The sequence below is a fragment of the Vidua chalybeata genome, chromosome 3 (assembly GCF_026979565.1).
Source record: "Vidua chalybeata isolate OUT-0048 chromosome 3, bVidCha1 merged haplotype, whole genome shotgun sequence".
Classification (NCBI taxonomy): domain Eukaryota; kingdom Metazoa; phylum Chordata; class Aves; order Passeriformes; family Viduidae; genus Vidua; species Vidua chalybeata.
In genome coordinates this window covers 55541619-55564969 of record NC_071532.1, presented here as the reverse complement: position 1 = coordinate 55564969, position 23351 = coordinate 55541619, and the positions used below count along the sequence as shown (strand labels likewise).

The window sequence follows — 23351 nt, the reverse complement described above, 5'->3', positions numbered from 1 at the left end:
TGTCACCCCAACTTTTCCAAATTTCTTTTTTTTCCTTGCCCAGGCAGAATAGATATTGGGAATACTGTTTAGATTAGGCAGTGAAGGAGAAAAGTGGCAGCAGCAGTATGAGCGGTACAATGTCAAAGCTAAGTGATATCTAGTTACATTAGAGACTGTTAGCAAAAGATGACACCAATGAACAAGCTTGCCAAAAGAATACTATAGAAGAGCCCACAGTTTAAAGTAGGCTTGCAAATTATTCTGAAGTGACTTTTCCCCAATATTGAATGCCTTGTCTTTTTTTGAAACAGAAAGTTCTCAGCATAGCATACTCTAACCTCACTGATTTTGGGAAACACCTTGCTCCCTTTCACAACCACTGTCAAATAAAACCCTGCAACCCAAATCTCCATTTTTATGATATAAATCCATGTAAAAATTTGGTAGCTTAATTTCTCTTTGTTTTATTTCTCCCCACTAAAAAACAGCAGAATTTGCATCTCCATGAAAGGATCCTATTTATATACAATTTTAGAGACTAAAAGTGGCATACAAATGCTAAATGATAATTGTTATAATCATACTGTCAAAATCCATAGATGACTGGACATCATGGAGGCCTGCAGCAAGTAGTCCATGACTGCTTTGGGCAACCACACTAAGCAGCAAAATTTACAGCATTTTTCCAATTATGTACTTGACAAAGATCATGCTTAACACATTTGAAAGATGGAATTATTCAAGCTATTGGGAACCAGTATCAATGTTTTTGAAGAAGGACTAACTTGTAGTTTCCTTATAGGGGTCAGCTGAATTCTGTGATAGAAATTAGCTACAGACAATGCTAATGTGAAGCAGATTCCAGCCTAGAGGACCACATGAGATCCTTCTTATCCATATTCTATCACCATGCCCAATTTCCATCTGTTTACAAAGACAGCTTGAATTTATTCATAAAGACACAATTAAAAACATGAATAGAGAAGGAAAGCCTTCTGTCCACTGAATTACAGAAAATTGAGCCTCTTGGATGATTAATCTTTTTTCATATTTTTTCACCACCTCACCCCAAATGGACAGGAAAAGGGCTCAACATTGTTTTTTGCTCATTACTTTAAAAAAAATTTCATGGATCAGAAAACAAAATACATTTCTTCCATAAGTACTGCATTACTTATACCCTTAATCAATAACATTATTCCACTAATTTGGGGAGTAAATAGAAATGGATAGTGAACCTCAGGCTTGTGTCACAGACACTAAGATTTTAATTGTTTGCTTTTTGCAATAAAGTCATTATTTAAAAAGAAGAAAACTGTGAAATAATGAGAAAAAGTATTTGCAAATGCATCTATTTCCTCCAAGAGAGTCATCAAAAAAATGACACAGAAGGTTTAATCTTGCGCAATGAGAAAAGAAAATAATTTTCCAATATGAGTCTAAGATAAAGACAGTACCTCAACTTGACATTTTGATCACATGAAACAACAGCTAAAAGTTTATATCTGCGCAATAATCCAAGATGTGGCTGTGTTAAAAAAAATAAAATGCAAATCTGAAAAATTAGGTATTGTTCTAGACCTTCTCCTTCTGCTAAGATGCAACAATGTATTAAGTCTGGTTGATGGACACCAGAGAAAAAAGATCAATAAGATCAGGATCAGTTTAGTTTAGTTAGCCAAGGTGAGAGAGCTAATCTTCAGACATCATTGTTTCATCCATGCCCCCAAGGGTACCTTTAAGTGCAGTAGTAAAGCAGGAGGATACTTCTAAGTTAATATGCCAATGCTGCCATGTAAGAAATATTTATCTTGTAAGTTGTGAAAATATAGCAGATGCTAGAAGAGAAAGAAGTTATGTTTGTGCACCATGGTATTTGCATCTGGCTATGCTTAGTCTTTTATGATGCCTACCAGAGATATTTTTGAGGGTGTTTTCTGTGAGTGTTACATAGGCCTCAAGAGTTTCAGGGATCTCTACATCTGAAAAAATAAAAGCACAATCTGAATTGATGGCTCAGCAATGGCTGTCTCCTTACAGCAGGAGTCCTTTTCATGGGATGGATTAAGTAAATTGTTCCAATAGCAAACATTTTCTCTGGAGAAGGAAAACGATGAAGACACAAACACAGGGAGGCTGCTATAAAGTCTCTTAAGATCCACGCAAACCTGACTATTCCCAGAGCAATGACCTGGAAAGCAAAAGACAGCCACAAGATCAGAGTAAAATACACTAGCAGCTAGCTCCATTTGGGCACTCTCACTTGTTAAGATTTATTACACAAAGCACAAACACTTAGAAAGGATTTCTATCTTCACTGGAGAACAAGACCCAAGACCCCACCTCAGACTAAACACTCATTTGCTGGAGTCTTGCCTGTATCAGGGCAGAGTTAGGATTTACTTAAACACTTGATGATTTTCTCTGTGGGTCTCTTCCACAGCATTTCTTCATTAGTTTGTTCTGTACTTTTTGCCATATCCAGTATAGTTTCTTCTAGTCGGAATAACTTAGGACACAGGGCTGTTACAGATGACATATCCCATCTGGCAGGCCTCATGCACAAATACACAGCCAATTCCCTGCCGTATCATGTACGCCTCTGCCATTTTCCAAGGCTGTCATCATCCAGGAATCTCCATCACTGTCTCTAAGGCCAGAGGGCCACTGAGATCACTTAGGAAACTCTATTTAAAGTCATCAGGGGCTATTTAAAGTACTTTTCCATGAGAATCTTGGCCACACAATCACACATAAAACATTTGCCTTTTTTTTACTCAGAGAAAACAGAGTACTCAGTCTGCCACCATACCTGTTATGCCAGCTGCTCCTCTCAGGTAGAAGTCTTTTTCTTGTCCTTCGTCTTCTTCTGAGTGCAGTGCCCGTGAAACGGCTGTCTCCAGGTCCCTGCTGAGGTCGTAGTCATGATCCCACTCCAGGGGGATGGAGTCCACGCTCGCAGGGGTATCTCGCCCCGATCGCTCGCTCCTCAGTGGCTGGGAAAGAGGCAGCGAAAGGTTGGAAGAGGGGTGCGGGGAGAGAACGCTGTCCGCAGATTTGTCATGCCAGCGTATGTCAGAGAGATCTGCTGATTCATCCAGATCCACCTCTCTGTCTGAGAGGTCGTGCTCGTCATCTGTTAGCTAGAAGCATAATGCAAACAGAAGCGATCAGTGAAACGTGCAGGCGCACTGCATGGTCACCTTGGGTCAGTGAAATAAAGTAGCATTAGGTGACAGGCACACTGGTGGGGTTTTAATTTTGCACATTTCCTTTTGCACCTTCCTTTCACTATTATTATTAAGGTATTAAAAAACCAAAACAACAAAGAAGATCAAAGTCCCAGCTCATTTTAATTACTTGAGGCACATAAAGTCTCACATAAGGCAAATACCTCCATACTTTTACTGATGTTACTTCAATGCAAATATTAAGTTAGAAAAACATCTGGAAACAATTAATAGAAAGTGTAAGTGATCTTTATCATGAGTATTGCTCTTACTATGTTATTTCATATTTTGAAACCCCTGTATTTTTTTTGTTCCTTTCATTCAGTAGGACGTGAGGCACCAAAAATTGTTTTCCTTTCACTTTCTCCTTTTGTTTTCCTTTTCCACTTTTGAGCTTGTGTTCAATTTTAGAGACAAACTTCTACTCTTCTGATGAGTAAAATAATTTTATCATTATGTTTTTAAAAAACATCAATTCACTAAGCTGCCAGTCAAACTATCTGACAATGCAGGGAGATGTTCTTATGACCAGTACCACAGTGCTACTCCCATGAATAAAGTTTTATAAATCTCCAACTGGCATGCATTTTCATTATGATTTCCAGAAATTCCAGATTTCATCACCTTGCTCTCTGAACAGGACACAAATAGCATGTAATGGAAGGGAGGCAGATGGTCAGCGTTGCAACAAAATTTAACCACAGGATATTTGGAAAGTTACTTAGGTTTCATTTCAACGTCTTTCCTCATTCTCATATTTGTAAATTGGCAATAGACCAAACGAATAAAATAATATGTAAATATACACACAGGAAGGCGGATAAGTTTCTTGTGATAGCGCTCCACACGCCCGAAGACCTCTTGGCAGTAACGACGCAGCTCATCTAGTTCTTCTTCAATCACAGCTGCATCCAGGGGCTCACTTTTCTCAATGAGTTGCTCACCTTGCACAATTATCTGCTCAATTTTGTTGTTGTTCAGGGAAATTTCTTGCTGGAAAGCCTGCGTAAAAGAAAAGCTCATTCTTTATCAACAAAATCAACATGAAGACAATCTGGGTAATTAAAGATGCAAGTATTAAGAGCTTTATAGAACGAATGGTGTGGGTAACAAACATGGATTGTGCCAAATACTCTTGTCATGAGCAACAATGAGCAATTAAATTAAATTTAGTGTTCCACAGTCTTTCAAGCCAAAACCAGTGATACTTCATGGTTTACCATCTCATTCCTTACTTGTTGAATTTGGAAAGAAATCTCTTCTCTAAACAAGCCATGTCAATGATCAAATGTCTAGAATGAACAGAGATGCTAAACCTAGTACAGTGAAATTTTGGATAATGTGACATTTGGTATTGTTCTCCCCAGATAAGGAGCTTTCTGATGCAGAAATGGTTGAGAAATGTAGTAATTATTAGGTATTAGCAATAATGGAAACCTTACATAAATATTTTTTACTAATATTTCCTATTTTGATGTGGGAAAGTACACTATCATCTCTGGTTTTTCTTTTCATATTTTTCACAGATCAAAGATTTTCTATTTTGATAGAAAAGTACATATTGGAATCTGACATAACTCATAACTTTTGAGGTTGAAGTCTTGGCTTGCAAGTAAAGGAACCATATCAGGCTGCATTTCTGCATAAAGTTTCTTAAAATTCTTTTCCCACTATGCATGATTTTTCCCCCCTCCCTTCTTTCATCCCTCCTTCTGTAACTACCCATTCTTTACATTCTTCATGTAACTATCATTCTTTACCTTGAGTTGCTTTATCTTTGCTTGGACATCACACTCTGAGAAATGCTCAATGTTGGTCAGCTGCAGGTCCATCTCTGTTAGCCATACCAGGATGCTGTCACGTGCTGTTTCAAACTCCTCCCGCTGGCCAATAAAATGCTGGAGGGTGGAAAATTGAGTAGCATGAAATGACCAGAAATATGAAAACCCTCAGCATTAGTAGGAAAATTACCTTCATCCCCATCAAACCCAATTTAAACTCAGTACACCTTCTTCTTTCATTTCCTACATGCTTTCTGAGGTTCCTTTAGAGATAACACCATTGAGAGCTGCAATTAGCTGACCTATGAAAGTCATCTTCCATGGGGAATATGGTGTTTGATGTCACCAAGCATTTGCCTACAATCTATTTGTTTACTTTGGACTAAGTGAACTGATGAGCTTCCTTCCTCTTCCAAATGTAGAAATCCCCTCAAAACCACTGTGCAAATGCATTATACTGAAAGCTGCTGAAGTACCCTTGATTCATAATTAGAGTAGTGAAATTGAAGTCTTAAAAATGGAAAAATACTTTTAGCCTGCGTAGGATGGAGGTAACTCGCTTTTGTAAATTGTCCCATCTCTGGTTCCCCTCATGAACCATCTGCTTGAGGCTGCCATTGGAGTCAGTGCGGTTCTCCCGTGCCAGGCGCCGATATTGCTTATTGATCAGCTCCAGCTGAGTCAGGCTTTCGTGCACTTGTCTCTGGAAAGCCTAAAGCAGTATGAACAAAAGACACCTTCAGAATTTTAATTACTGAAATCAGGATACATATATAGATCTCTTGCCTTATTTTGACCCTTCTTCTGCACTCTGACTTATGTAAGCCAATAAATTCCATGAGTTGGAGATATCTCCTGAGGGCTGCCCTATAGAGATGCTGTCTTCTGATTAAAAAAAGCAAAACCAAAAAAACAAAAACCCCTCCAAAAAAACCCAAAAAGTTCATAAAACTGACACGGTTCACTGAATAAGAAATTGCAACATGAATATCCATTACAAAGGCAAAATCAGTATAAGAAAACTAGCTCTTCTTTCTGTGAAATTATATGCTTCTGTATTTGAGAACAGAAGTACAAACAACGAACATGAAACTCTTCTTTAAAAAAAAAAAAGTAACAGAAATCCAAGATTCCTGTGGCTTCATTGGATTTCTTTACACATATTGAATTTGCTGAAATGCAAACATTGAAGAGATTTGAGCAACTGTTTATTCTGAAACATGATACTAAATGAGACATCTCTTTATATTTAGCATGCTGGTGTGCAAATAAGTTTTGTCTTAAAATATTCACAGAAAAGAAAATGTCACAAATATCTATGTCAACTTATTTCTGGGCAAATGTTTGCACCATGTACTTTAGGTGCTTGCTCTGCTTTTACAAGAACCACAGTGATACAGCTGAGGTGCACAGGTGACTTAACCCATGGCTTTTATGTTGTGACTAGCAATCATGAAGCTTGGAGGAAGTACCTTGTAAAGAAATTACTGAATTTATACTTCTATTACTACTACTATCAACAACACAGAATATTTTTTTCAAAAATCTACTTGTTTTTATCTTGTCACATCACATCAAAGGAAGACCTAAAAACCTAAATTTCACCAGCTCTCTTTTGAATACAAGTAGGGTTTGGATCCCACTGTAGTTCTACAAACTTGCTGTCTGATATTCCTCATAATGCAATAAAACAGTAAATCTCTTCCGAAACTAGACACCTCCCTTAATAAGGACTGTAGAACTGGGATAGGTTATATACTTCTGTAGAGAAATTTTAATTAAACTCGTGAGTTTGCTATGTAAAAATATATACACTTCATACTGCACCATTCAAAGCTATAATGAGATAAGCACATTTTTGCTGTAGTACCAGAGAAGAAAGTAGAGGAACTGGTTGGAAAAAAGATAAGATTCTGTAGAGTCCTCTCAACATAATTATTCTCTTCATTGAACGGCCATCAAACTAGGTAGGGGACAGCCAAAAAAGAACAAATGCACTTGCAGCTATTGTGAAATGATCAGTAGAACTGAATTAATATAAAATTGCACAAGTATTCCTATATTAGAGGCACAATTCTGACTGTATTTACTAGGATCATGAAATCTAAAAGTGTGCAGCTGCTGTTTCACCTGTTACCAAGCCTTCTCCAGCAAAAGAACAGCTGTTTATTTGCCTTCCATGTTTTCATCTCAGCTACCCAAGAATTCATCTGTTGCATTCTTTCCTATTACCTCTTTTAATTTCTTCATAAACTACTGGAGAGCAAGGAGTTTGTTTTTGTACAGTGAAGTCAGTGAGAGCCATCTCTGACCTCTGTGCTCATGAACTGAAAGGTTCCTATATGATGAGGTCTTTTTGTTATGTGTTGTTTTTTTAAATTAAAGTGCAGATATGGAGAAGAAAATAGAAAAAAAGCCTAGTTAAAGCAGAAACCTGCTTCCATTAGTATTTTTAAGTGGCTGACTTCATACTGAATTTACAGTAAAGCTGATGAATGCCACTGGATTTGAATACCACATTGCCCTCCTGCTATTTGGTAGGCAAAGAAATCAGATGCTCAGGAGAAAAAAAAAAAGAAAAAACAGAAGGAAAAATGAGAAAGAACCAAACTACAGGGAAAGGAGGCTTTTTAAGAGGATACACTGTTCTCCTTGCATCTTATTCCTGCTGACACTCTACAGACAGTAAAAAATCCACAAGTCTGCTGCAGAGGAAAGGTTATCATAACAACTGAGGTTCAATGAAACAGACTTTGGGCAAAGTCAATTCAGCTGTAAAAATCAAAGAGTCAATATACTTGTCATATACTTGGCTTCTCATACAGACACTTACTAAATAAGAGATTTAAATCCTGATCACCACATAGAGGTACAATGGGAAAGAGCTCTGAGGCAGAGCGTTTGTGTCCAGGAAGCAAACATTTCTATAATATGGCAATCTACCTGGCCATAATGAAGTCTGGCCTAATGAAGTCTGTCTGAAACCAAAACCTGGCCAATACATTCCTAAATGTGATTGTCAATTATAGAACACAACACTTCACAGTGTATGTTTTTGATTTAAGCATTAAACCAAAACCTATCAACTGTGCTTAGACATTGTTTAAAATTTGCATTTCTTCTTCACAGCAAATACTTTACAGTGTGTGAATGTTTATGGAATTGCCTAAATAATTTGTTCTCTTTCTTCTCTCCCATCTTGACACAGCCTTTGCAGATATGAGTCCAGGCAAAACATTTTCCTCTGTGACTCACCAGGCAACGTGTGTGTGTGCTTTACACACAGGTTTACAATCCCTTGTAACTATGAGACAAGCCCCCACATCGCAGTGGACACAACGGAGTCATGTAACAAGCTCCTAAGCACTGACCAATGGGACAGCTTGTCAGTTTTGAAGCATGCTGAGCTTTTTTAAGTCACAGGGAATGCTATGTGGACACAACAATATTTGCATGAACATGAATTTCATGTATAAGGATCCAAAGCGGGGATATTCTGCATTATACAAGAGACTTCGGAGAGCTGGCTTCAGAAAGTTATGGAAAGAAGAGGAGAGATAAAAATCAAAGCAAAAGCAAGAACATGCAGCATGCATTCGAAGAGGAACTTGGTGAAGGGAGATTTAGGAAGACTCTGGAACTCAACTGACTGGACACACTAAAAAATTCCAGAAATATAAAAGTGAGGAATTTGGTTTTGGTGAACAAACTTCCAGTTGCCATTTTCCACGGTCTTTTTATCTTAGGAACTTGCTACTGAAGACAGCTACAAAATCCTCAACTCCACTTTATTAATACGGCATCTCTGCCGTAACTTAGTTATGGGAAGGAAGAACACCAGCTGGCTGCCGCAATGTGATCAGTAGGTATTGAATTTCAACCACTATAAATCACCTCAAATTTCTTCAGCTCTTCCTTAGCAACAGTGTAAAGAACACCAGAGGAGCTTGGGAAAGCAGCTGTCCTTTCAGAGGTTTTTAGCCACTCTTCAAATCTAGAGTAGTCATCCAAAAATTTTTGCCATAGTCGCCAGGTCTCTTCAATTCTGCAACAGATAACGGAAAATTAGAGAATGCTTTGACTGATGGCCAGCTGACCTACAGAACTTTAACCTGTCATCTGCAACAGCAAACTAGCACTGCACCAGACAATAACTGACTAATAATCTAACTCAGCCAGCCAGACTGATAAAAAGACCACAGGGAAGCCTGGCTCATTCCAGACTGAGCTAGAATAGGATGAAGGCTTTTTTTTAATGCATCTAATTTTGGAATCAGTATAAAAAAACGTTTTATGTTTGTAATAGGAGCTCTAAAAAGCTGAGCACACACTAAATGACTTCTGAAATGCAGTGCCAGTGACATCAGTAAAGCTGCTCTTTAATACAAATAACTTTCTAGTACAATAAAGATCTTAAATACTGATAGCTCAGTTAACGTACCAGTACAAATCCACCAAAGCATAATGTGCACATTCTAAGAAAGTAAAATAGTTCCACATTAATTTAAAATAGTTCTGTATTGATGTGTTGGATACAAAGTTATGAAAGCCCATGTATGTTCATGACAAACCATGTCAAAGAGAGAACTTATAAATGTAGTTCTAAGTACATACTAAGAATCTATGGATGTAGATTCACACCTTAAGGCAATAAATGTTTTGCAAAAAATAAACAAGACACTACTACATACATTAAGAATATCCCACAAAATGAAAGATCACAAAAAGTTCAATTCAGCATTTTGAAACATCAAATTCATCCTGGAGTTTTTTATATGACTGTATAAACATTACAGAAATAAGCTTCATAACTTACAAAGTTAAAAAAAATATCTTAAAGAAAATATAGGCGTTTAAATCTGTAAACATGTCTCATTACTAAGTCAGCACATAGTACATAGCACTGCCCCACATCATTAACTTAATATCATTATTGCTGTTGAAATCATCAAGCTATCCTGTTTGGGAATAGAAAGCAATGAATCTTCGGGATATTATGGTCTAAGCATGTGCAGTTACCCAGACTACACCCAAGAATCCTGGGTGCTGTGGCCCTCATTTGCTCAGCACAGCTAAGGAGGAGAGGTGAAGAAATTCCATATAAGTGCTCAGTCATAAAATTCTTCCATATGAACAAAGTCAGATATAAGAGAAAGTACTGAGGAAAACTGGCTACATATAAATCCCTAATACCTAGAATAACATTTCTCTCATTCAATAATGAGTTTTCCAACAATCTCAGTAGTTCTTGTGTAAATTAAAGTGTTAAAACCTCCCTTTTAGGTCACGTTTTCTACATCTCTTGGAGTCATTGCTATCATCTAAACTTTCTCTAGTTTCTCTCTCATCGTATCTACAAAGCATGGGAAATAATAAATAATTCTATTAAAGGACTTGTGAGTGAAATTTAATGATTGTTATCTGTACTTTGTATAAAGGCATGTGCAACCCAAAATTTAATCTTTTTCATAGAGGCATACTAGGTATTGGCTTCTACTCAGTGTATGATCTTTTTCTGAACCTTACACTCTGCAACCATATAATATACATCCCATCCTGTATTTCTGCCTACAGAAGGAAATATTAATCTGTAGGTGTTTTAGACTTACTTAAGTCGCCTTTCCATTGACATTGCACAAATATTTCTCCACTTTCTGTCCAGATTGCGTGTAGCTTGCTGGATAGAGTCACACTCTGCTTCTGTGGCACAAGCATCACAGTCATGAAGAAGTACTTCACAAAGATTGAGAACAGATGCCACGCCAGTGCTGTGTTTCTCTATGTCCCTCTGGAGTTCCTGCAGGTAAAGAGATTAGTTCTTAAGAGAAATTGATAAACATGCATTCATGCAAATATATTTATCTTCCACTCATTTAAAAAAAGAAAAAGAGCTTGCAAAGAGAAGTAAAACATCCGGTAATACCAATTAAGAGAGTGCATCTACACAAGTGGTGATGCAATGTTATCAATGAGGCCCAGGAGAACCTGGCAGCATGCACAGCTCTCCCAGGGACTACAAACACCAAACCATTAACTGGGACAAACTGCCAGAGCTCTGCATGCTCAGCTGAGCATCTTTCACACACATTTAACCAACATCACCATTAAATTATTCTCAGCCTTTTCCCATTATCACAGAGAATTTAAAGCAGATGTTAGTAAAAGAAGTGTGACAAGGAAGTACATTCTTATGTACTGCAAGGGTTTGGCAGAGGGACTCTTCATTAACATGCTGCTCTCCATGTGAGATAGCTCTCCATGTGAGATAGCTCCAGGCATGTTTGACATGGAGATTGGCACAGCAGCGCATGTTGAGCAGTGCACGTGTAAGAGATTTTTCTTCCTTCAAGTTTCCAGTTCTATAGTATTTTCATTGAAAATAGAAAACAAAAATTCCAGACACCTAAAGAAAATGCACTCACACTGTCTTAGCATTTGTCATCAGCATTATTTTTCCTGACAGTTTCTTGGTTTGTTCTACACTGATGATAATGTTAGTTTTGATCTCCAGATTAAAGTTAAGACAAACCATGGAAGTAATTGGCTGTTGCTGTTGGATCAGTGCAATGAAAAGGAACTCTGCTTGAATTTTGTCTACATTTTTGATAAATCATCAGAAGATTATATGGAAAAATCAGTATGGACAATAACAAAGCCAAGACAACCTAATTCCAATTGTGACAAAGAAATAATAATGTAACTGCATCAAAAAGTGCTGTATTGCATCTAGAATACTAGGTTCAATTCTGATTCAGATGAAGACAGGAACCAATAGGACAATTAGAGATGTGGATGTTTATGTAGGAGAATGTGGCAGCTTGAGGATGAGTAGAGATAAACTGCTCCATAATTTTGCTATTGAAGTAAACTATGGTATGCAAAGGGAAGTACTATGTCAATACGCTGTGTCTACACATATTTAAGGTGTAACTTCCTCTAGTTCCTCTAACTACAGGAACTTTTCTTACAGCTAGCGACATGAAAATGTCTTCCAGCAGGAAATGAGGTCCAAATGTTGAATTTAAAAACTCAGGAAATTTGAAATACAACAAGGTGATTCTATACTAATCTCTTGTTTTGGTTGTTTGTAATAACTTGGCTTTCACTTGATAAAGTCACCTACTTCATCTTTTCAACTAGAAAGTTATTTTGTAAACATCTAGTTTAGAACATTGAGTGGAAAATCACAATCTCTTCTTCCTCACCAATGGCCTTCTCACGTCACTTGCCTGAAAAATACTTTTATTGTGATGTCAAAATGCTTATTTTTCTTTCTATCTGCCCTGAACTATTATAGAAGGGTGGATACTATAATCAGATGTCGCCCTTTATGAAACACACACTCCAGACAGCTATGAGACTTGAGGTTAAGTAAGTACAGGTAACATGATCTCCTTTCTAATGTTTTGGAGTAAAGCAGTAGTGAGAATTATGGGTCCTGTGCATTCATAAGAATTACACTTTTTTGATTCACCTACAGAACATTTCCACAAGCAGTGTCTAGACTATTTCTTCTTCATAGTCTAATATTTATTTCCTAGATTTTAAAATTTATTATGTTTATTAGAGAACATTAAGCCTTTGGTTAGTTCACAAAGGAATGTCACTTTTATGCACTGCTGTCACCCATATACAACCTCTTTTTTTTTGCCCAGAAGCAAACATAATTTTTTCACATTTCAAGAGGTAGGAGATTGAGAAAATAAACAAACAAGTAATCCTTTAAATGAAGTTCATTACTCCAGGAAAACACTGCACTGAAGTTACCCTACCTTCCCCCAGGATATCCAGAATCAACTGCATTTTTAATTTCACTAGAGACTAGCAATCTGCAAAAGTGATGCTGGCTGAAGTAGAGGCTGAGAAATAGATTTCATAAATAGAATTTGTCTCTCCTCTTTCACAACATAACACCTTTAACCTAACTTTGCATATGAACAACTGGGAAGATAACATGACCTCAGTGGAAGATCAAAAATGGAAAAGAACACAAAGTCACTAACAGAAGAGACAGGGAACGAAGTATTTGATAAAGTAGCCTTCTGAAGTGTGGTGGATAGTGATATAGCTCCAACTAATAAAAATACTAGTTGCCATGCATTGAAAGTGGGTGGGTTTTAAAACTATTATAACCATGTCATGTATTGTTATCATATCAAATCATCACCATGTTTCCAAATATGGCATCCACCCATGGTAAGATTCACCTCTATTTCTCCCCTTTAGAGTTTAAACTAAACCACTCTCACTTCTACAGAGTATCACTGCATGATGTCACCAGAAGGAACCAGTGGAAGGCAGAGATATACCAGTCTCTGTACCCAAAATAAATCCCCCAAGAAGAGGTTGGGATTGGATGGGATGTCTGCATAGGGATTCTAGTAAATAATCCCAACTGCCTACTTTGTTGGTAGCAATGTTTAGTCCTTCCCAGCATTTTATTGTCTTAGAAACACCATTCATTAGTGACACTTCTGTGTTATAAATTATTATCCCTATGTAAATTCCATATAAAATATTAATAAGTAATCCTGAACAGAGCAGTAGCAAATCAGTTGAGGAGCCGGAAAAATCTCTGAAGGAGTTCTTGGCTCTCAGTTCTACCCTCAGCTTAAAGGAGCAAAATGTCCATTTGTACTCTTCATAAATTATCCACAAAATATCCTGTCTTTCCTCTTCCCACGCATTTCTTTCTCCTCTGGAGAAAGGACCCAGGAGAACATCTAACTCCTCTCCAGTGCGAAACAGAAAGGTATTTTTTCCAATAAATAACCAACAGGAACACAAAGAATAGCAGTTCTCTCCAGCAATGTGTTTCTAGGTAAAATTGCACTGGGCAGCAAAGTGTAATAGGAAGGAGAAAGTATAGTAAATCATCTTAGAAGTAGCATTACTTTCAATGCCAAAAACTGGCTGAATTCACATTTTTCTACATATTTTAATCTAGCACTGCATAAAGGCTTTGTGTAGTATAAACCAACCAATTGTAACTTCACATGTATAGCTCATGCATCTTTGCGTGCAAAGTGACTCTCAAACAAGCTGCAAAATAAAACTGAGTTAGAAAGGTGGCTAAAAATAGTAATTTTCAAGCATTTGCAAAATTTGCAAGGTCTAATAGGTGTCAGTTTTGCCTCTGGGTACAGACAGTTCAACAATTCAAACAAACAAAAACCACAAGCCCCAAAGGAAAACAATTGCAATAACTCGTTCAGGTTACATCTCTTGGTGCCTTACCTTTCTTGGAAATGTCAATCAGCTCCTGGTGGATTCGATGTCAAGGCCAGCAGAAGGCTCTATAAGTGACACAGTAAGTACCACTTGCCTTGATATTTAAGCATTTTGCCTCATGCCCTCTCAACTGAACTGGGTATGGGCAGCCCAAGAACACTCTACTTTGGCTCTCCCCATGTCACTGTTCACCTTATCAGGTGTGTTGTATTTTACCTGCTGCTCATTTAGCTTCCTTTGTATCTCCTCAGAGTCACAAGTTTCATAGACGATAGGTTTGGACAGCTCCGACTCAATGTGGGCAAGCCAAGATCTCAGACTACTCATGTTTTTATCCAGCTGCTGCACTGCAACAAGGGTTTCCTTCAATTTCTTTACCCTGTAAAGAAAAAGAAATGGCAGAATTAATTACACTCTGAAGAAAAATTTTCAAAGCATGCATTTCACAGAAGTTTTCAGAGAAAGTTCACTTAGATGGTGAGTTCTTCTGTAAAGCCTTCCTTCATTATGTAACAGAAGTATATTTATATATGCATAGAGTCCTGCATTCATAGCTGCTGGTTAAGAAAAGATGAGTTCTCCACACAATATTTTCAAAACTTATGTACCTTTATCTGTTGACTTTAATATTTGTTAAAAGTTTTTTTTTTTTTTTGGGGGGGGGTGGTTTTTTTTTAATGATCTCACATACATCAAACCCCCCAAATAATCTAAGTAATTTAGTTGTGTATTTGACTAATAGATGACAACTGTTCTTCTTAGAGTACACATAACTTATGCATGTACTGGTGGGAGAGTGCACTGAGTGAACAGGCCTTTTCCACACCCATGAAAATACTGAACTAAGTAACACAGAAGATTTGGGTTGAAAGGGATCTTTAAAAGCCATCTAGTCCACCTGCTCTGTAATGAGCAAGGACATCTTCAACTAGATCAGGTTGTTCAGAGCCCATTCCAGCCTGACCTTGAACATTCCTAGGGATGGACCGCCATCTAGGCAACCTCTCTGATCAACCTGATCAACCTGTTCCAGGGTGAAGACTTGTCCTTGAATAAATAAGTTTCAGAGCAATAAGTCCAGCTCAGAACTTGGGGAGAATTCTTGAATTCCAAAGGCTGCTTTAAGTTGATGTTATTGGACTATTTCAGGTTTAAACAGATGAAAATGGAATGGAACTGCATAGTGATTTCTAACTAGAATTTTTCTTGGAATCCTGACCCTGGAAGACCAATGACCAGGAAAAACGAAATAGATTTGTGTTTGTGTTTTTTTTTTTTTTTTTGTTTGTTTTGTTTTTTTAATTAAGAGAGCATTAAGCTTAGAGATTGAATAAATTTAATTAAACTTTCATCCCACCTCAATAATTTTTCCTTCAATCTGTTTGAACTGCAAAACTATCGTTCAGTAATTCTCTCCTTCCTATCCCTGTGTTTCATAACATACATTATTAGTAAATTCTGTATTTTTTTCTAAGCTCTCTCTTTTTCCCTGTTTGTGTGGTACCAAAAACAATCTTGAGTAACATTCCCTTTATATTCCTACTGCTCTTCTAATTAAGTGTTTCAATACCAGAAGGGTTTAAGAGATGAGTGCAGTTGGGAACAGACTGACTAAACTGGGTTGAAAAAGACAAGATTGCCAGATTTGTTAAAGAAACAAAATACTACCTGACTATCTCATAATTCAAATTAAGCAATTCACATTTTTCTCACAATACTAACCAGTAAATTTATCAAGTGCTTTCATACTGAAAGCAGTAGTTGCAGATGACCATTAAGAGAATCACAGAGAAATTAATGTCACCTTAAAAAAAAAAGTTAAATCTTTCCAATTTTCTTCTCTTTATAGCCCTCCCTTTAGCTCACAGATGGTTAAGCCATGGTTCTTTATAGCTAAAAACCCTTAAGAACAGTCCAAATAGCTTCCTTGCTGGAGTATCATGACCAATAGCTGTAGGGTTTTCATCTGCAAAGAAACCCCACCTGGTAACTGGAAAAAAAATCTGGGCAATCTGAAAATCTGTCTACGGTGGGACTGAAATCAATACAATTATGCTGTAAGACTGCCTCAGTCCTCATCATGAGGCTATGTATCATAACACAGCCCTGTATTTAGGCTTGGGGAGATGGTAGGAGAACACCCGCTGAAGGCACCTTCTCCTTGTCAGCTCTGGTTCTACATACAATGTTTTGTGGGCTTAAACCAACTGAAACTTGCTCACAGGGTGACCAAGAAAGTTGGTTATCACCCTTCTAGAAGTCATATACAGCTTTTCAATCTCTAATATTATTGAAAAGGAGTGAAATCCTGCCCATTTTCTGCTTATATTTTCAAGGCTCAATGCTAATAATCTTTTGCAGGCCTGCTGGAGTAGGAAAGGGAACAATGAGTCAAGTCATGCCAGCGCTGTGGAGAAGCAATGTCACTCAATCATCTGCAAGACCAAGCTGTGGACCAGGACTTTCCTTGTTTGCAATTGTGTGTACTCTAATCTCTGTGCTGGATTTCATCTACGTTTTCCCTGCAGCAACTATAAAGAGTCCATCATTTAGAAAGTGCCCTCTGCCTCAGGCAAACGGCACAGGAGTACATGCCTGCCAGAGCATAAAAAATAGTCTGGGCCAACTACCACTATTTTCAGTCACATGATCTAAGTTACTTCGGAGAAAGAAAGAAAAACAGCATGACATACTAAAAGAACACTCCAACCAAACCCAAACCCAAACCCCACAGCTTCCTTCCTGTACTCCCACTACGTCTACCCTTAACACTGTTTTTTTTCATACTGAGTTTAATGTAACAGGTTCATTGCCTGTGGTACAAATAGAAACAAATAAACAAGTCCTTATTTGAGTCTGCCGAAATTTTTTTTTTTGACTGAACTGCAGTACAGTATTGAGCCTCCAGCTACACTGAAAACATATCTGTGATCAAATAATAGATGCAATCCAATATGTCTGAGAGTTTTCCTTCTGAATTTCAGCAAGCAAATGCTGAAATGCTTATGCTCTAAAAGCTCTGCTTAAGAGACAAATTTAAAATCAGGTATGTGGGATCCCTAGCCAAGTCTAATTTTAAGGTTTTGAGATTTCACTTGCAAGATTATGTTTAATTTGTTAATGATTCCAGTAATCATGTTATGCTTTTGTTGCAGCACTAGACAGCACAGTAACTGCACGGTACTGTGAGAGACTTGAGATAACTTTTCTCCTTGATAATAAAAATTGTGCACTGAAATCAAAGGGTTAGAACCATGACACAGTTGGTTTGAAGGTTGTTTTTCATAAAACACACACCCCAGTCGTGTTATATTTTACAAATACTTAAATTCTCAGAAAGAATAATACAGTAGAATTCAATTGTTTTCATGGTTTACTGATGAAAAATCATCTAACATTTTGAATGGGCTTATGATACTTATATTTTCATATTCCAATTAATTTCCCTTAAGTTCTCCATGAAACCAATAACTTCAGATGGTCTATTAATAATGTCTATTATTCTACATTGGGCAAAGACAGTGGGAAAACAACTTGGAATTAAAATTAATTATTTAATTAAGTATAAAATTAAGTATTTAAAGTATTTTATGTATTTAATTCAACTAAAGAGGAAAATCTTAAGTTCCACTTTAAACGGGAACAACCTTTCTGTAAGTACAGAAAGATGCATCATATAGCAGTCATAACTACTGCATTAGTCATTTAGACAGCTGCTTACTAATATTAAACTTTAAAAGCAACATGAAAAAACTCAGTAAGAGCATGTTGGCTAAGTCTATAGAGTAGACACCAGAAAACAGAAAAGGTGTTTTTAAAAAAAATATCCACTTACAACAGTAGACAAAGTTTAAGTAAACACTCTGAAATAATTAAAAATGTTGCACTATTAAAATCAACTTTGAAAAGTTTTAAAATAATCTTTTTATTAGTCAAAAAGTATTTATTTTCCAAAGTACAGTACCACTGTGTAGTAGGACACCAGTGAAGCCAGTTATATTTACTACTTCAATCAGTTTGCTCTTTCAAAGACTGAATTTCTAGAATTCTGAACAACAGCTAAACTTCCAGAAAAGATAATGAAAAAAGGGAAAAGCTGAATCAAACATCCAAGATTATGTAGGCTGAGTTCAAGTATTACATGCAGTTACAAAACAGTTGTTAATATGAACAGGACAGCCAGGCTTTGATAAGTTAAGTCTGAAACATTCTCTTTACAGCGTCTTCCCTTCTCTGCCTTTTGCTTCTAGTCATGCCCCTTTGATGACACAAACAAGCAGACAGATACAGTCTGTTTATTCTCATGTGTGTACATGCTCTCTATTTGAAAACAGCAGTAAAACCACACCACAGTTTCTTTCAGACAGCTAAGAGATTTTACTAGTTCTAAGTCTCCATCACTATGACAAAATTATTCCAGGATCCAAAAGTATTAGCTGTAAAACAAAGTATGCTGTTATCACTGTCAACTGTTTTTCAACTGAGCAGAAAACAGTAATTTCTAGCTATAGTACTGATATCTACATATCAATATTTCAGTTAGTTTCCCAGCAAGCCAAACTTCAGAAAGAATAGTATCAATCAAAAGCAAACAAAAATAGCTGCCTGCCTTGTGATATCACAGTTACAGTCTGGGAGGTCTGAATCCACACTGTTGTCCTCTGCCATCCTCACAGCATGCAAGTCTTCTACCACAACCATGAAATTTTCCAGTATCAAAAAGAAGAACTTCCACTCCCAAAGCCAGAAAACACTGTCCTTTTGGAGGGGGGAGGAAAGGGGACACACTTTGCTGTGGAGTACTGTACAGAAAATGTTTCATGCCAAACAAATGTTAACAGCCGTTTCTTGATAACATGACACTGGATGGTGACAAGTGGTCATGTTTCTAAATAAAACCTGCATTCATCAACATGTGCCAGATTTGATCTCCAGGAATGTGGACTGGGAGTGGTAGGGGAAAGAATGAAAACACATACAAAACCTTCTTTGCAAAGCCTGAGCAGTTGCAGCAATAGCACCATTTCCTGGCTGTAAACAATGGCAACTTTTTTAATGAGACTGATATATCAGAAAAATTAATCTGAAAGGATTACATGGTTTTAGAAGGGAAAAAATGTAAGTCTCTGGTGCAGAGACAATTCTGCAGCTGTCACTTCTGAAGTTTCAGACCTTCTCTGAATGGAGGGGCAATTAAGAGTAACGAGTAAGGGAACAGAATGTAACAAACAAATATGGTTTTATAGGTGACTGGAGAAGTTTCACCACACAGTATAAAACTGACAGGTAAAGCTTCAGACCGGACATGTCATAAAATATTACTAAAGCACTTTCAAGACAGCACTATTAGTTCACAGATGTAGGAAAAGAAAAATGCTCCAGGCAAGGGATTACTGAGCATTGCAGAAAAGTCTGCAGGCTCTAATAATTTATTAATACTATCAGGCATCAGGAAAGTGAAAAGATTTATTTTTTTCTCAGTACTAGGAAAACTAATATGCCTTTACTAGCTGAATGAAGCCAAAATTATCTTATATGATACACTCTAAATTCCAAAATATCAGAATAACAGAAACACATGCCAATAAGAACATATTTTAAAGGGCCTCCAGAGCATTCTAAAAATTATCTTGGAGGATGTCAACCCGTTTGTCCACTGGTAATTAGACATCAATACAAGCATTTTGTGCATACATTAATCAACAGTTTGGGTTTTAATGATTTCCAGCCTGAGATATAGCTGAACAACCAAAATTTTCATAGCCTAGCATCAAACCTTTCCACAATTTATTTCCAAACTTCAGCAAGTTTGCAAGATTTTTTTTCACTTCAGTGGGCACTGGAATGTAAAGAGTTATATGTTTAATTGCATAGAATTATGCTCAGGATGCCAGTTGAGAAGGCTAAGTTGAAATGATCTGGAAATAAAAGTAAATAATACTTTACATCCATTAGTTTAGAACTAGGACTTGACACTTCATGATACCAGAATGAGAGGGCTTAAATGTATAATACTGCATCTTATGTCTCCCCACTTGAGAATGATACAAAATCCTAAATCCTCACCTCTCCCTGTAGTGGGGACTAATCTGTAATACTGAATAGACAAGACAGATAATTTTAAGATGTGTTCTGCAGTTTCTGAATGCAATCTCTTTTTGCTAGAAACTTCCTGAAGGTATTATTTGACCATTTCTCTGAGTAAGGATTTCAAAAGAATAACATAAAAATATATCAAATATACTTTAAGTTCAACAATTTGTGATGTATCCCATCCACTGAAACCAAGCAGGCTCCTCAATGGTAATGCAACACTTCCTCATTAATTGTTCTGTATGAAATATATGGTGGTCATTACTTTAAAATGAACTACTATTAAAGGAGCTGGAGCCACTGGAATGCTTCTGCTTACATAAAATTTACTGCTCCCATGCTAACAGATTTCAGAGCAAGAATGTACTAAAACCATATGAAAGAGACAAAAAAAGACAATGAAAGTAAACAAACCGTTTGCTACTAAGAGGACTAAACTATTACTAATGCATACGTCTTTACATCAAAGAAATGTGAATTATAAAGTATAAGAGCTATTTATGCAATTCATGAAGTGCAAAATTGTGAGAAAATTATTGTTGGTAATGGATGGAAGCCTGTAGCAAGGCTAAACAGAAAGTGTTGAAACAAACACATAATTTTCTTTACATATCAAACAATAATCCTGTATTTTTTTAAGTTCTGAAAATTCCTGTTATACTTTTGACCTTGAATAAAGAGAGTCTTTAAGACCAGTGTGCATACATCTACCTGCAGTTACTCTTCTCCATCCATGAAAAAAATGATCTGTCAGAAAACTTAAGACTTGGTTTTGGACCTGCTCTTCTTGAAATACAAAACCACTGTTTTGATTCCACTGTCAAGAAATTTTTAGAAAAGCTACATTTGCATCCAGTTTTAAGCACCATGTAAAGTAAGGTGCTACTAGAGCAAGGCTCACTAAATCTGATTGCAACTGATCCTGTATTGTAGAAACATAGAACTGTTAAGTTTAGAAAAAAGAGCTTTAAGATTAAGTCCAACCTACCACCATCACCATATTATTATAATGAAACTTTTAAATTACTCTTCTTGAAGAAATGTTGTCCTGTACCATAAAGTAAAATAGACAAGTAATTTTCACAGAAATGTGTTGATGGTTAAGAACAAATTTATTTCAGAATTTATAATAAAAAGGCAGAAAATAAAGGTTTTTAAATGCACGATGTCTAGCAAATTAATCTGTCCCACTTAAAATTTAGAAACAAAACAACTGTCTTACCTGGCTGCAATAAGATCTAGAAGATGCTGCCACCTGTCATTGATCTTGCCAAGTTTGTACTCAATCTCTGATGCCTTACTCTCATGGCTGGCTTTAGCAAGTCTCTCTCCCATTTGCTGAAGCTGGATTTTGTTCTTCTGGGCTACAGCAATTTCCTCTTGATAATCCTAGAGAGTAAAGAGCAATCAGAAGACAGGGTACTTACTCTAAATATATTCTGCTCTACACTACAAAAGGAATGGTGCAAAAATACAAGTGAATGTTGTTTTTCCAGTTGATTGGTACAGTGGAGTGACAGCCTCATATATTTGATGGATAAACAAAAACAACTACCAGAAGAATGAAAAAACCTACCCAACAAAACCCAAAACACAATGCCTTCTATAAATATGCTATAGTTTAACTCATTACTGGCAATTCTGACTGGACACTTAGTAAAGCATTCAGATGCTTCTGACTTTGCATTCACCTAATTTTCTGGTATTCTGGGAGGTCCTATCTAAAGAAAGACAGGAAAATGCTGCATAGTGAGACAACACAAACACCAGAACACATCAGGGTAAGGTAAACCTTAATTTCAGCTAATTCCCAAACAATTAAACAATTAAAGAAGAGTATATAAGTGTACACTATACCTTTTTAAGTTTCTCAATCATTTCTTCTATGAGGATGTCACCATTTTGAGACACCTTACTTTCCATTTGCGTCAGCCATTCACAGAGCTCCTTGTTCTTCTCACTGAAGACAGCCCACTCATTCAGTCTCTCACTAACTTGCTGTCGACGCAAGGAGACCTGAAACCATTATGCAAAGAATAAATGAAACTAAAATAGTAAACACATTTAAGACATGCTGAAAACACTTGGTGCCTCTAGGCTTGAAACTGAAAAATTGTGAATTCCTCTAGCCTTGAAAAAGTGTTGCAGCCACTTACTTGCCATTGAAACAAACTGGAGCTGTACAGCAAAACTTTATGTGACTGCTTGTAATGTCAGATTTCCTGTTAGTTACACCCTATGCACAGAGACAGGCACCCAAGCATTAAGCTCACTAGTCTGTCAATATCTTGTTTTAAAATGTCTCTAACCCAAAGTTTTCATTAGAAGATAAAAATTGTATTTTCTTACAAACCTTGCTTACTTATAAAATTTTATAAAATATATTAGTTTATTTTTAGTCTCAGTGATTAAATTAAAAAGCAAAATGCTTCACCAAAGCATAAAAAGTATAGATACAAATATAGTACAGGCCAAAGTCCAAAAGTCTGTGCCATTTGTGCACGAGCGCATGAATACAAAGCTAAATCCAAGATACACTGTATTTTGAAAAAAGTAGTTTTTTACTTGAGTCTTGATACACTAATATCATAGATGACTATTTCCTGTGTATAGGCATGACACCTTGAGAGATTCCAAAGCACTGAGGTGTGCCCTGACAGGAAAGATTAAGCATGACACATCAAACAAGCAAATGCTGCAGATAACACAGAAGGAGGGAAAACATTTCTGCGTTTAAGAAATAGCTGTAACTCTGAAACTATCTACAGTGGCAGACCAAGATGGACACTGATACCAAAACAGCAGAACACGCTAAGCAGCAAAATCATCTCTCCAGCTTCAGGCATTGGTACAACTACTTACTTCCTCCCCACTGTAATCTGGGTTATTTCTGACTTTGTATTGTAATTTCAGCTGAAAAGATGAAGCTCTTTCACAAATTAAAGTGACATGCTTTTTAAGTACTGTGTTAACTTGAACAGGGGCATACACATGATCTTGCACTTCCTTTTTGTGGTTCTAAACTTGATGACAG

General features: G+C 36.8%; 1 protein-coding gene across 1 annotated transcript in view; it reads right to left on the bottom strand.

The window, feature by feature from the left end:
* SYNE1 (spectrin repeat containing nuclear envelope protein 1) overlaps positions 1-23351 on the bottom strand; it is a 279857-nt gene that overhangs the window by 15248 nt on the left and 241258 nt on the right. Inside the window, exons 126-135 of the mRNA XM_053939505.1 lie at positions 22175-22333; positions 21540-21706; positions 14441-14603; positions 10603-10790; positions 8888-9038; positions 5523-5705; positions 4973-5110; positions 4023-4214; positions 2795-3125; positions 1896-1964 (exon numbers count right to left, since the gene is read on the bottom strand). Of these exons, the coding sequence (XP_053795480.1) occupies positions 1896-1964; positions 2795-3125; positions 4023-4214; positions 4973-5110; positions 5523-5705; positions 8888-9038; positions 10603-10790; positions 14441-14603; positions 21540-21706; positions 22175-22333 (1741 nt within the window). The remainder of the gene's footprint in view (positions 1-1895; positions 1965-2794; positions 3126-4022; positions 4215-4972; positions 5111-5522; positions 5706-8887; positions 9039-10602; positions 10791-14440; positions 14604-21539; positions 21707-22174; positions 22334-23351) is intronic.